General features: G+C 35.1%; 1 protein-coding gene across 1 annotated transcript; it reads left to right on the forward strand.

The window, feature by feature from the left end:
* The first annotated feature begins 6,466 nt into the window (after positions 1-6,466).
* Positions 6,467-10,783, forward strand: LOC136234962 (uncharacterized). Its single transcript, XM_066024468.1, has 3 exons — positions 6,467-7,148; positions 7,417-8,494; positions 10,249-10,783. Exons 1-3 carry the CDS (start codon positions 6,664-6,666, stop codon positions 10,546-10,548), a joined length of 1,863 nt encoding a protein of 620 aa, XP_065880540.1. The 5' UTR covers positions 6,467-6,663; the 3' UTR covers positions 10,549-10,783.
* Positions 10,784-14,008: the final 3,225 nt, after the last annotated feature.

Genomic DNA, 14,008 nt, shown 5'->3' on the forward strand with positions numbered 1-14,008 from the left:
CTTGCGACTTCCACCACAACAATTTTGAACTCATCGTTATCTGTTTCATGAGGTGATTCAGGCTTGATTCATTCCGGTCTTAATGTGTTTTCACTGCAACTGTAGCGATACTTCTATTCTAGTCAGAAATTAAACTCTCCATATCAATGTTGCAGTTAATAACAACCATTGAGTGAGTCATAGCCACTTGAAAATCAACTTATTCACCATTTATGTTTGACTGTTCGAATAAGAAATAAGTTGAAGATGTTGTTGTAGAGCCCGAATTCGACAATCCACCAAAGAGGGTGAAAATTAGCAATTGTTGGGATTGAAGCTTTAGCCCATAAGTTCTTCGAGAAATAAAGTCCTTCTTTACCTGCAGTAGTGCCCCATTCTTATGTGGGATTGGTTCCTTGCTTGTTGAATAGAATCTGATTCTTCTTCTGAATAGAGGGAACCCTTAAGACTGAAACTGCTTAAACCCCCAGAGAGAAGCAAGAAACCCATCCGTAAGCCTCAGGAGTTGAAGTAAGGAAGAAAAATAGCTAGAGCCGCCACGAGATCTTATCCTCCTCCTTCGGGCAGAAGCGGGCTTCAACACAGTGAAATGAGGGAAACAAAATCAATCAGCTATAAAACATCATCACTACCAACCAAAAACAAAAACAAAATGAATTCTATAAATATGATACTCAATGAAGAATTTTACTGCTACAATATTTATGTGCAGAGATCCGGTAGGACCAGAGCTCGACAACTAGCAAATTGAGGGTCCTCCACCTCCAACGATTTTTTTTATAGAAGGCATCACATCAAGTGTTCATTCTTAGAAGGACCAATCAAACTTATATTCCAATTTGCAAAGATAATGCATTTGGCGCGAAGCAAAAAGAAGGGGGAACACTTATGGGCTAACAGGTCACACTTTGGCCAAGTATTGGCTAGGGAATATCTAGGGAATAGTCACTTCAAAGTGAATTCTCCCTGGATAACATCTATGGATTGTAACATCCATTCAATTCAAATTTGGATATATTTTGGAAATATATGGATTGTGCTAAAGATTCAAAACTTTCATCCTTTTTTGTTTCATTTTTCTAAAGAAGATGAAAATGAATCAAAATCCAATGGATTTCGATTTCATTCCTTAGTCAATCCATTGCGATTTTTTTTTTCTATTTCTAAAATACCCAATATATATTTTACATCGTCCATGTGAAAATTTTCAATTTGCATAACATCTTCTTAACTCTTATTCAAAAGGTTTGATAATATATGTATATTAGACCTTTTGAGGCAATTATAGATCTTAGGAGTCAATTCGAATTAGTCAATAAAAATGTATTTCAATGGTATTTCTTTTTATATTTTTTTTCTTAATTTAGCCAATCTATCATGAAACATAAAAAAGGGGTAAGACAACGTTGTGCTGATTTTTTTCTAAATGTAAGTTTTGTTCGTCTACATGTAGAAAAGGAATAAATAAATCTCAATCAAATTACGGGAAGCCTCATGAAGTATCTCTTTAAGAGTTAAACTTAATTTAACCTCCTCAATGAGTATGTTTGTTTTTCAAAAATAAATCAAAACATATGAATAACAAATGGATAAAGTATAATTAGTAGTAAAAAACAATTTTATTTTTAACATCTTAAATAGTACACCGAGAGTCTAATATTGATAAATTCAAACAATTTCAAAATTGAAAAATAGTTTTCGTATCAACCTTGTTTTGTTACATCTGTTAATCGTATTTTCATGTCAGATATTGTCAAGCGTGACAATAACGAAAGAATCATTAACTATTTTGTGCAAAGATCACTAACTTCAGATCAAAATTATTGCAAACAAATGTATTAAACCAACCCCAGAACAAGATTATTAATTTTATTAGCTTTACTGGAAAAAATTTGCTGGGAACTTTTACAGAGCGGTTCTTTCATAGCCAAGTTAATTCGGACTCGTCTTCTCACCATTTCAAGTCAGCCAAAGCAGTATATTACAAACTCATCGGTTTGGGTATCTTGCAAGAACATATTTAGCAACATCAGAGGTAATATCAAATGGTGGATTAGTGACAATTCTAGTCTGAATTTTTGGACGGGTGCATGGATTCATCCGACCATAGCTGATCAACTCGGAATTCTGACCAAGGAGCAGTAGACTATGTTCGAACCAGTGAGCAGATTTCGCTCCGATAAGACCCAGAGATTGGGGTCGAATCATATGGCAGCCATTTATTCCCTTCGGAGATCAGCCACCTGCTAGTCGATGCTTCATTTGGCTTCAAGGTGCGAATTGTGTAAGGCTCGTGAGGAATCCCTGGAACACTTGTTCATATATTGCATAGTGATGTCATCTTTATGGACTGCCATTGGAGACCACTTTGGCGTTACGATAACTCTGTGTGTTCCGTTGATAAACTCATTCCCTAGCTTACTAAGGCAATGCGTTTCGCGTAATAAAAGAAAGAGGTGGCTTGTGGTGTTAATTACCTGCACATGGTATATGTAGCACATTAGAAATAAAGTTGTGTTCGACAACGAACTCCCTTCAATCCAAAGGTTAGTTGCTCACCTATTTTCGTATATTGCAGAAACTGCCGGTACAGATAGAGAAATGGCTTTTGATCCGGATCGGAACAGACCACCGCTTGAGCCTAGTTACAAGTTCGTTAGGTGGGTGCCGCCACCTGCGGGGTGGATTAAAGTTAATACAGACGGTTTAGTCACTGGTTCGCTAGATAATGCGGGTGCTGGGGGAATTTTTCGCAACTCTGAAGGCTTCGTCAAGGGGTGTTTTGTGTTTTGCATTAACAACTCCTACGCGCACATTGCTGAGCTCAAGGCAGTATTATTTACGATTGAATCCGCCTGGGAGAGGGAATGGCATAGTCTTTGGGTCGAGTCAGATTCGGCTTATGTGGTTAATCTGTTTAATGGCAGGGACGTGAGGGTGCCTTGGCAGGTTCGACAGGATTGGTTACAGGGTCTGCCACGTTGTGCATATATGAATTTCAGAATTACACATATTTACCACGAAGGAAACCAGTCTGCTGACAGCTTGGCTAGATTTGGCACCGCGGCAACGAATTTGATTTGGTGGCATTCCTCACCTTCATTCTGTCATTCTTTTATTTTTGATGATCTTTGTAATGAAGCTCGTGTTCATTTCGTTTAACTCTTTCTCTGTAATTTTCATTTTTTGTTTCTTTCGGATTTGTTGGGGTTCTTCGCTGGGGTGCTAACCTGGTTGGGATGTCATACGTTGAACCTTTAATCGCGTCCCAGCATTTGAATAAAAAAAGTATTATTATTAGAACCTTACACATAAAATAAAGTTATAATTATTGAAATGACGGTTGAAAAACTGAAAACTAATTAAATTCTTTATGGCAAATACAAGTTGGTTCAATGGATCCTTCATATGTACATCTTTGTGAACATTTTGCTCTTTGTGTTACACTACCTTCAACGTTTATAATCAAGAGCAATTTTACCTATAAGATGAAATTGATGAATGGTTGATCGGGGAAAATTCTAGATTCGTGATTCCTATTACATTGGCTATAGATTTAATATGTTCTGTTTTGATACATTGTGATTTAAATCAGTTGCGCATGTATATGTCACGTATAAAAAATTATGTCATGTAGCAAAAAAAAAAAAAAAATAAATCGATTAATTTTCATCCAAAAGGAATCAAATGTCATTTATAAGAATACTTCAAGTTATCAAATAATACTAGAGGAGTGAATGAAAAAAATTCAGATACCATAAGGATACAATTGGGCGGACTGGGCTGGGCCTAGGATTTATAATTTTTCTCCCGCTAAACCCAGTCCAGCCCAATAGTATGGGTTGGGCTGGATCCGGAAAGATGATTTTAGAGTTCAACCCGATTGAGCCCCCAGTCCAGCTAATGAATGAGACTACTAATCATTAGACATGTCCACGGGTCCGGGTATCCGTCCGGCGCGCCCAAGCCCGTGTCCCTTGGGTTAATCTTGGACAATGATAATCCGGCCCAGGCCCGTTAAAGCCCACCTATTTTTTGAGCGATCTTGGGTTAATAAAAATAGCACGGGCCGGTCCAGCCTGACCCACCTATTAATATTAATTAATAAATTTTATATATTTATAGGTTTATATATTAAATATTTATTTTTAAGTATTAAAATTTATTTTTTATAATTAAAAAAAATATGTAGGTATGTTTAGATGAGTTTATATGTGCTAAGCTTGAGATTTGATTTTTAAGTCCTAATCGAGTCTGGTCCAAGCCCGCCTAAATTACTAGTGGGCTGGGTTGGACTTGGACTGAGGACTTTTACAGAAAAGTCCGCCTGGCCCGGCCCGAGCCCGACCCATGGCCAGGTGATCATTTATTAAGGCCCTGTTTGGTAAAGAGCGTTTTGGGATAAAAAGAGCGGTTTTGACCAACTTTAGAGGTTTGACCACTGAAACCGCTAATTGGAGTGTTTGGTGGAGAGAGGTTTGGGATGAAAAAAAAACTCTTAAAATGAGTTTTTTCAATTAGCGTTTTGCAATATTAAAATTAATGGACTTATTTAACCCTAATAGATAGACTCCCTCTTCTCCTGCGCCAAAATTAATGCCCTTATTCGTCTTTTTGCACAAACCGCTATTATCAATCAGCTAATTTTTACCAAACAGGTCTACACAAACAGCTAATCAAATCAGCTAGTTAAATCAGCTAACAGCTAATGTAATCAACTAACAGCTAAGAGCATCTCCAACAGCCTCTTAAGTTGGCTCTTAAGTTAAAATTTGAGGAGGGAAAATGAAAATCCATCTCCAACAGCCTCTTAGTGGCTCCTTAAATCACTAAGGGCTCGTTTGGTTCGCGGAATAGAGGGGGAATAGAATAGCCTATTCTTAAAGAATAACTATTCCCACCTTTGGTTGATTTTTTTTATGGAATAGATATTCCATGGAATCCCTATTCCTTGATTTCATGGAATAGCTATTCTTCAATTTAGGTTAGGAATAGCCTATTCCTAATATTATATTTTTGTAATTTATAAAATTATCCTCCATTAAATCCTCAATCTTCTCTCTAATCACTTTCCCAAATCTTATAAATTTTGGTCAATCCATAATTTATATCATATAAAACGTGAAAAATGGAAAAATGACGAAAACGTTAAAAAATATAAAAATACGAAAAATATGAAACACGAAAAATGTGAAAATGTTACAAACACGAGAATATGCAAAAAATAAAATATGCGAAAAACATGAAAACGTGAACAAATGCGAAAAACACGAAGACGCAAAAAAAAAGCAAACACACGAAAAACACAAAATAGGAATAGCGTGAAAAAGTGACAAAACACGAAATATTAAAAAACGTGAAAAATAAAAACACGAAAATGCGAAAAAATATGAAAAATGCTAAAACACAAAAACGTGACAATATGTGAAAAACATGAAAATGCGAAAAACGCAAACAAAACACGAAAACGTTAAAAACAAAAAAATATGAAAAAATACGAAAAACATGGAAAAACGTGAATAACACGAAAAAAGTAACAAAATACGAAAAATACAAAAACGCGAAAAAAAACAAAAAGGGGAAAAACCGAAAAACTAAAACGTGAAAAATCGAAAAAATGCAAAATAAAACACAATAACATGACAAAACGTGAAAAATACGAAAACGTGAACAAACGGAAAAAACAAGAAAACTTGGGAAACACGGAAAAACATAAAAAAACGTTACAAACGCATTTTTCGTGTTTTTAACACTTTTTCATGTTTTCGTGTTTTTCGATTTTTTCACGTTTTTCATTTTTTTTCACATTTTCGTGTTTTCCACTTTTTTCATGTTTTTGTGTTTTTTACGGTTTGCATATTTGAACAATATATATTAAATATTTGAACAATTTATAGTAAAAAATTAACATTTTAAAATAAATAAGAAATTACATTTGAGGATAATATTGTCTTTTTAATAAAAAAATTATCTATTCCATTCTACCTTATTCCACCAACCAAACATAGGAATAGTAATTCCTAAGAATTTCTATTTCATTCTTTGCTATTCTATTCCTTTGGAATAACCATTCTATTTCATTCCATTCTATTCCGCGAACCAAACGGCACCTAAGAGCATCTCCACCATCTCTATTAATAGAGAGCCTCTCTCCACCTCTTAGTGCCTTCTAAGTTTATTTTTTATTAATAATTTATTATTGATGTGTCTCTCTCTTCACACTATTGGTAATGTAACAATAAAGAATAATTTTAATAATAAAATAATAAATAAGGAGTGAATATAAGAAACGATATATCTTAGTCAATCTTAAATTAGTAAAAATTAATTATTTATATTATTTTTAGAAAGCTCGCTAAGAATCTACTGAAGATGATCTAACAGCTAATTCCCAAACATGTACCGAATAAAACACTATTTTTAGCTAGGAGGCCATCTCTCTCTTTCGTAGCCTTTTTCTTGTATAGTAGTAATTTATTACGATTCAGCTTCTGTACAAACACCACACCCTTCATCTTCTCCACTGTCAGACTCAGACACACCTTTAAAAAACAAATCAAAATGGAGAAACTCAGAAATCTCAACGACTAAACCCATTATTTTCTCTGCCACACCTCCCTTCTCCCTTCTCCTGATCCCACATTTCCCACCACCTCACCTCCCATGGCTGCAGCCCTTGAGTGCTGGTCCAGCAGAACCAGTACAGATGAAGACATGGTGGAGCAAGTTCTGATGCGAACCCTAGACAGATCAGAAGCCACTTCACTGCAAGAAATTTCATCATCTTATTCTTCATCTTCGTTAACTTCATCGTCATCTTCTTCTTTTTCTACTACTTCTTCATGTTCGAATCCCTCAATTCCGTCATCCTCTGCGATGCAGAAACGGCTTCAGAGACTCAGTCGAAACGTTTCTGAAGCTATTGCCTCGCTTAAAAACACTCTGAATCTCGATTCCCCTCGTGATTCTCAAGTTCAGGTTATTCCGCAGCAGCAACTTTGTAATAATGGTGGTGCTAAGAGTGATAATAGTAGGAAGCTCGTTTGGGCTAATGTTGTACGGAACCTCACGCAACTTTACCCTGGTAGTCAGTTGCCGGAGAAGCTTATGTGCAATATTAGGAAGCATTATGATTCTTTGCCTCTCAGGTTTGCTGCTCACTTCTTTAGTGAAAGAAAAAATTGCTGTGTTTATTTGAATTTGGGGGTTTTGTTTGCTGGCCGCGAAAATGATGGAATTGAGAGAATCTGATTTTTTTTTAATGTTATGTCTATAGTACAATTTATGTTTAGGAAGTGTCACAGTTCTAACTATTGATTTCTATTTTCTCAAGTGTGTTCAGCTTTTTGGGTTTCTCTTCCTTAGCATTTTGTATCTTTTCTTTTTTTTCGCTTTTAATTTATGGATTTTCTGCAGTTATTCACAGGCGGGGTTTGATATGAAAGATGTGTTTCTCCACATAAAGTTGATAGAGCAGTCATCTGTGGATGAGCAACCAGCATTGATGATACAGGAAGTATCAGATGATGAAGTGCAGGGTTCTGTTTTCAAGCTTACATTTGTTTGTAACTCTTCAATTTCATGGCCTGTAATGTCTGGTTCATTGGATAATGCTTCAATTTGTTGCAAGAAAATTCAGATCTTTGAGAAGAAGGGATTTACTCTTGGGGTTATTCTTCTTTTAGTTCAAGCTGGGCAAGACAAATTATTCAAAACCCGGATTGAAAGTGCTTTAAAATGTGCAATAAAACGGCCTAAGCCAACCTCGGTGAAGCTTCCGTTTGGGCTTTGTGGGTGCCAAGATGAGAATACTAGAGGAAGAGACTTCGGTGAAGAAGATGATCCTATTGACCAAAATTATAGAAATGGTGCAGAGAAGTTGAATGTGAACATTCAACTCGAGATGCCTTTACCGACTTCATCATTTGTTGTTTCCGTGGATGAATGGCAGACGATTCAGAGAGGCGGAGATGAAATTGGGAAATGGCTTTTGAATTCTGATAATCTTGAGTTTGTAGATCAGATTGGTCCTACTTCTTTTAAGGGAGTATACAAGGGAAAAAGGGTTGGAATTGAGAAGCTTAAAGGATGTGACAAAGGGAATTCTTATGATTTTGAACTTCGTAAAGACCTATTAGAATTGATGACATGTGGACATAGAAATATCCTACAGTTTTACGGTGCTTGTGTTGACGAAAATCACGGGTTGTGTGTGGTAACCAAATTGATGGAAGGTGGCTCTGTTAATGACTTGATGCTAAAGAATAAGAAGCTTCAGGTTAAGGAAATCATAAGGATTGCTGCAGATGTAGCTGAAGGAATTAAGTTCATGAATGATCATGGTGTTGCGTATAGAGACCTTAACACGCAGAGGATATTACTGGATCGTCATGGGAATGCTTGCTTAGGCGACATGGGTGTAGTCATCGCTTGCAAGAGTATGGGCGAGGCACTGGAATATGAAACAGACGGTTACCGTTGGCTAGCTCCAGAGGTTCGTCTTCTATCTCTAGCTATGTTTTTTCAGTTATTGTTGCTAAAAGATGCACAGATTTATTACAATTATGCAGTTATTGAAACATTTGTTTGTTACAACTATGTACATGAATTCAGATGCATTGTGCATTGGCAATAACCGGTATTCACCCTAGAAAGCGAAAATTTACCCAATATTTCTTGCATGCTAGAAGAGTTTAAGTGCATCTAATTCCATGCATTTGAATAGGGATGTAAACAGCGCGGCGCAGGAAATGCATTTCCCATCCCCATTCCCCGACTAGTTGGGATTCCCCATCCCCGTCCCCGCTAGCTAAACAGGGACAAACTTATTCCCATCCCCGTCCCCACGGGGATCCACATTCCCTGTTTACGGATGTTCCAAAAACGTTATCTACATTCCATATTCTCTACGGGGGAATCACCATTTATGTTTTAAAAAAATCAGTAAAAACAAAAACGTATAAGAAACAGTAGCTAATAATACCAAGTATTAACAATCATTCTCAAATTTTCCAAACCACAAAAAAAACTAAAAACTGAAAACAACCAATCACCTAATTAAAATATACTTAAATCATCCAAAAAAATCAATTATCAGAGGAATAATCGGGGATCCCCATCGGGTAACAGGGCGGGGACAGGGATCACCGCTCCCATCCCCATCGCGGGTACAAAATTATCCCCATCTCTGTCTCATGGGGATCCTTATGGGGGATTCCCAGTCCCCGTCAGGGCGTGTCACCGATGGGGACGGGGAATCCCTGCCCCATTTTTATCCCTACATTTGAAGCTGTTCATGTTACTCTTGAGTCCTCGGACTTCCTTCGTTAATTATTATCAATAAATCATGACTTCTACAATTGAATGCTCATTATATCTCGACTTAGGTTGGAATCGGAGCTAATTATTTTTTGTTAATATCCAGACTGCTATGATAGATAACTGACCGGATCCATTGTTGCACATATGAAGTGCTGCAATTTCAACTCGGAACAAATAAAAATGATATCTTTAATGGAGAATGACATTATTCAAATTCAATGGATGCAGATGCTATTTTACTGTTTACAGAAGATACTTTATATGGCTTATCCCAACATAATTGCTTGAGTATGCACTCACATGTTTTCCATAATTCTTTTTGCTTTTATGTTTCAGTATTGTTTTTCCCTTTGAATGACAAATCATTTCGGCCGCTATGTTGGTATGCTACCACTTTTACCTAATTAATGATTTAATTGTGGAGCCTCCTGAAAGTATAAGCATGATTGTCTGTCCCTTTCCATACCTAACATAGTAACATGTAGGCCACCATACATATATACTCAACTTTCACCAATTTTTCTTTGTGCCCGACTTGCATTACACACACGAATGATGATAAGTCATATCTGTCAGAGATTAATATAAGATCTATGATTCGGCCTTAACTATCAGCTTGAGTTTTTAGTTCAATTGGTTCATGACAATTTCTTTGTATACTGATCCGTTTTGGGCGTTTGATATTTCTTTGTTTCCGGGAATAACAGATAATTGATATGTTTTGGTGATTGTAGCATGACTATCTGTCCGTTTTCATACCTAACATGTAGGCCACAATACATATATACTCAACTTTTACCAAATTTTCTCTGTGCCCTTTTGCATTACACATGAATGATGATAAGTCATATCAATACACAACGTGATTGTAGCTAGAATGCAAATTGTATTGGTGATTGACATTTTCTTCGTTTCTGGGAATAACAGATAATTGCAGGGGATCCAGAAAGCGTGAGTGAAACATGGATGAGTAACGTATATAGTTACGGAATGGTGATATGGGAGATGGTGACAGGCGAGGCAGCCTATTCCGTGTGTTCCCCTGTGCAGGCAGCAGTAGGAATAGCTGCTTGTGGTATGAGACCAGAGATCCCAAAAGATTGTCCACAATTACTGAAATCACTAATGACCAAATGCTGGAACAATACTCCATCAAAGCGTCCCCAATTCTCGGAAATCTTATCGATTTTATCGCGGTTCAGCAACAACAACAACAATAGTAAGTAAAAGTTTAACATACTTTGATTAATTTAGTGTAAAATTAATAAGAAAAAAAAAAGCACCATGATCTTATGAGTAGATGCTTTGATTGTTAGTTATATATTGCTGAATGAAGCTCATGTCATCCATCATATGGAAGGAAATGAAAGTAATGCTTTATTTATTCCCATTTAGTGTAAAGAAAGCACATGATTATTTACCATATATCATGACGATGATTTAGGTAATGTGAAAAGTGGGCTTAATACATCATTTGTCCCTGAATTTGTCCAAAAAAGTCTGATTGGCCCCTGAACTTTGAACTTTTAAAGTGTCTCGATAGTCCCCTCAACTTACATAAAATGTTCAGTTAGCTCCTAAACTTGCGTAAAATGTAATCAATTAATTGTCATGGAACCGATTTAACTAACAGCTAAAGCTGATAGTTAAGGCCCAATCGTAGATCTTATAGGCCCATCCCACCATGTGTTTTTTATTACATATATCAATGAGGTTGTCAGGACTCGAACCCTTGATCGTTTGATCCAAGAGACATACCATGTCATGGAACCATTTGAACTAAATGAAGTGGTCTTTTAACTATCAGCTTGAGCTGTTAGTTAAAACGGTTCCATAACATTAATCAATCGGTTGCAAAAAAAAATAAACTGCATGCGGAAGATGTGTTTCATGCACCTTAGAATTTTATTACATAATTCACGTAATAATAGATTAAAAAGAAAATTCTTATTTGCTCAACTGTAAAACTTATCTTCTCTAATATTAGAATCGATACACCGACCTTGGTCATTTTACTTTTTTTTTTTAAAGATGCGTACAATACATCTTCTGCATTTTACTTACTTTTTTATTGCAACTGAGTGATTAATTGATCACATTTTATGCATGTTTAAAGGGCTAACCGGATGTTTTATGCAAGTTGAGAGGGCTATCCAGATATTTTGAAATTTCAGTGGGCAATCAAGCTTTTTCGAAAGCACATGATTATTTACCATATATGATGATGATTTAGGTAATGTGAAAAGTGGGAATGAAATGAGAATCTATTGCTTTGATGTCATGAATGAGGAGAGCATTATTTGATTGATGTTTGCAAATGGAATATTTGAAGAAAAAAGACCAAAATCTAATTAAGTAAAGAGAAAGCAAAAATTACTTGATTTGTGTGGTGTGATGGGCCTATAATAACTTTTGAGGGATACAAGGAATTATGTGTCCTAATATTTCCTTTTTGTTGTTCTACTGTGGCATTGGGAGGTCCCATTTGTGGTCTCCACATGTTTTTGTGTCCTAGCCCTCATTTTCCGCCTGTGATTGTTGAAATATTCTATATTTGATCATATATTAAAATATTGTCTTTTGGCTGAATATGAGGGGAAATTCATGTGTAATATGCATCCATATATATTATAAGAGGTCCCGCTATTTTATTTATCCAATCAAGTCACAATACACGTGTCCAGATGTGAATTGAGGTCCTCCAAATGACACGAAATTGATTAGCCCCTTTAATTTTAAGGATATCTAATTCGCTGTCTGAACTTGTTTAATATGATATGATTATTCTCTTGGTGCTACGTGGTAGCTAAGAAGTGATTTGAGTAAGCTCTCCGAACTTGCTTAGTATGATATTGTTATTCCTTTAGTGCTATGTGGTAGGTAAGAAAAGATTTGTTCAAGTTGAACGGTACTACTTTAACCAAGTTCAAGATTAATAGATCACTTTAAGAAAGTTTAGGAGGTTAATAAGGTTAATAAGTGACTTTAAATAAGTTTAGAGGTTAAATAGGTCTTTTTAAGTAAGTTTAGAAGAGATATTTTTAAAGTTCACGTGCTAATCGGTATTTTGGGTCAAGGTCTGTGTCTTTAATGTATTCAGTCTTTTTCTTGGTGATTTTTCTTCTTTGTTTATCATGGGATGGGATATTTGCAATGTTATCGGGCTCGGTCGAATCGGGAACCGGTCAGGCATCTAGTTTGAACTCCTCCGGTTTGTTGAATCAACAAACTGAAGAGACCTAGGGTTGAATGGGGACCCGACGGTTTGGTCGGGAACCGGCGTGACTTTGGGTTTTTGACAAAATTTTTAAAAAATTTAAAATTTTAAAATTAAGAAATAAATTGAGATTAATTAATAAGAAATAAAAAACCGAATAAAATTAATCAACGTAGCAAAATTTGGCCGTGCAGGTGTGCCCTAACCCGATGGTGCTTCGACTGCACCTCATGCGCGTGAGACAGTCTTTTCCTTAATAATTGGTTAAAGGCTTGTCAAGGTCATTTACTTATAAACTAGTTAAGATTCTTATTTCTTTTCTACGTGCGATGAGAATGCTTAATTTCATTTTTTCTTCTTCCAAACAATTTTAAGTGGTTCACTTTGAGCATTAATTTTTCATTCATCATTTGTCCGTTTTGAGTTTATAATACACCGTTAAAAAATCTCACGGCATATAATACGTTGATATGTTTCAAATTATTCCAAACTCCATTTATCCTTTATTATTTAAGTCTCAAATTGACAAAAAAAAAAAATAATAATAACAAACCAAAATTTGTTTATAATTTGTTTTGGATATATATAATTTATAAAAATAATTTTAAATTAATTATATATATTTAATATAAATATTATTTATTTATTTATTACGTCATCCAGTTTGATCAATTTGAGTCATCTGGTCCGATTAACATGACCTAGCTATAAATTCGATTTGATGTTCGATCTGATTATGATAACATTGATTATTACTAATATTAAAGTCTATTAAAAAACAAAATGATGACGTGTAAAATAGGTATTTGATTAAATTTTTTATTACATGAATAAAAAAATGATATAATACTCAGATGACCATTTCTTCTTTTACGTTTTTAAACATTTTATTTGTTTTGGAATTTAATTTTTAATATAATCTAAAGTCTAAAAACCTTTTCTTTTTTAAGAAAAAAAAAAGAAAAAAATGTAAATTAAAGTATAAGTTGGACAAATAAATTTTGATGGTCTATCCGACTATCCATAAGTCATGACATGGATTAGTAGCTCTAGCTAGTTGTCCCTGAGCATGGGCAGGATGGACGTCTGTCCAGGGTGTAAGGATGGACGTCTGCCCAGGGTGTAAGGATGAGAGGGGCCCAATTAAAATAATATATAGTACTATTATAGGCTTTTAAACTATACTTGATTAAATTAAAAAATAATTTTATATTGTCATTATATTCTTTCCAAATTAAAAATGTTAGCATTATTATTATAAGAAAAATGTTGGCATTAGATTAAATTAAAAAAAAATTATATTTGATTAAAAACATGGACATCAATTACTAAATAGTGTTGCCAAATTCTCTAATTTACTTCAAATTCTTTCCAAATTTCCTAATAAAAATGTGGGACATCAATTCCCTAATTTATCTCAAAGACTTTCCATAATTATGTTTTCCACCATTAATCCTAACAAAATATCTA

The sequence above is a fragment of the Euphorbia lathyris genome, chromosome 7, assembly GCF_963576675.1.
Source record: "Euphorbia lathyris chromosome 7, ddEupLath1.1, whole genome shotgun sequence".
Classification (NCBI taxonomy): Eukaryota; Viridiplantae; Streptophyta; class Magnoliopsida; order Malpighiales; family Euphorbiaceae; genus Euphorbia; species Euphorbia lathyris.

Excerpts from the sequence above, each read along its gene's own strand:
- LOC136234962 (XM_066024468.1), top strand. The coding sequence starts at position 6,664 with ATGGCTGCAGCCCTTGAGTGCTGGTCCAGCAGAACCAGTACAGATGAA. Across the intron at positions 7,149-7,416 it reads TATGATTCTTTGCCTCTCAG|TTATTCACAGGCGGGGTTTG; the intron begins GTTTGCTGCTCA and ends GATTTTCTGCAG. Across the intron at positions 8,495-10,248 it reads ACCGTTGGCTAGCTCCAGAG|ATAATTGCAGGGGATCCAGA; the intron begins GTTCGTCTTCTA and ends TGGGAATAACAG.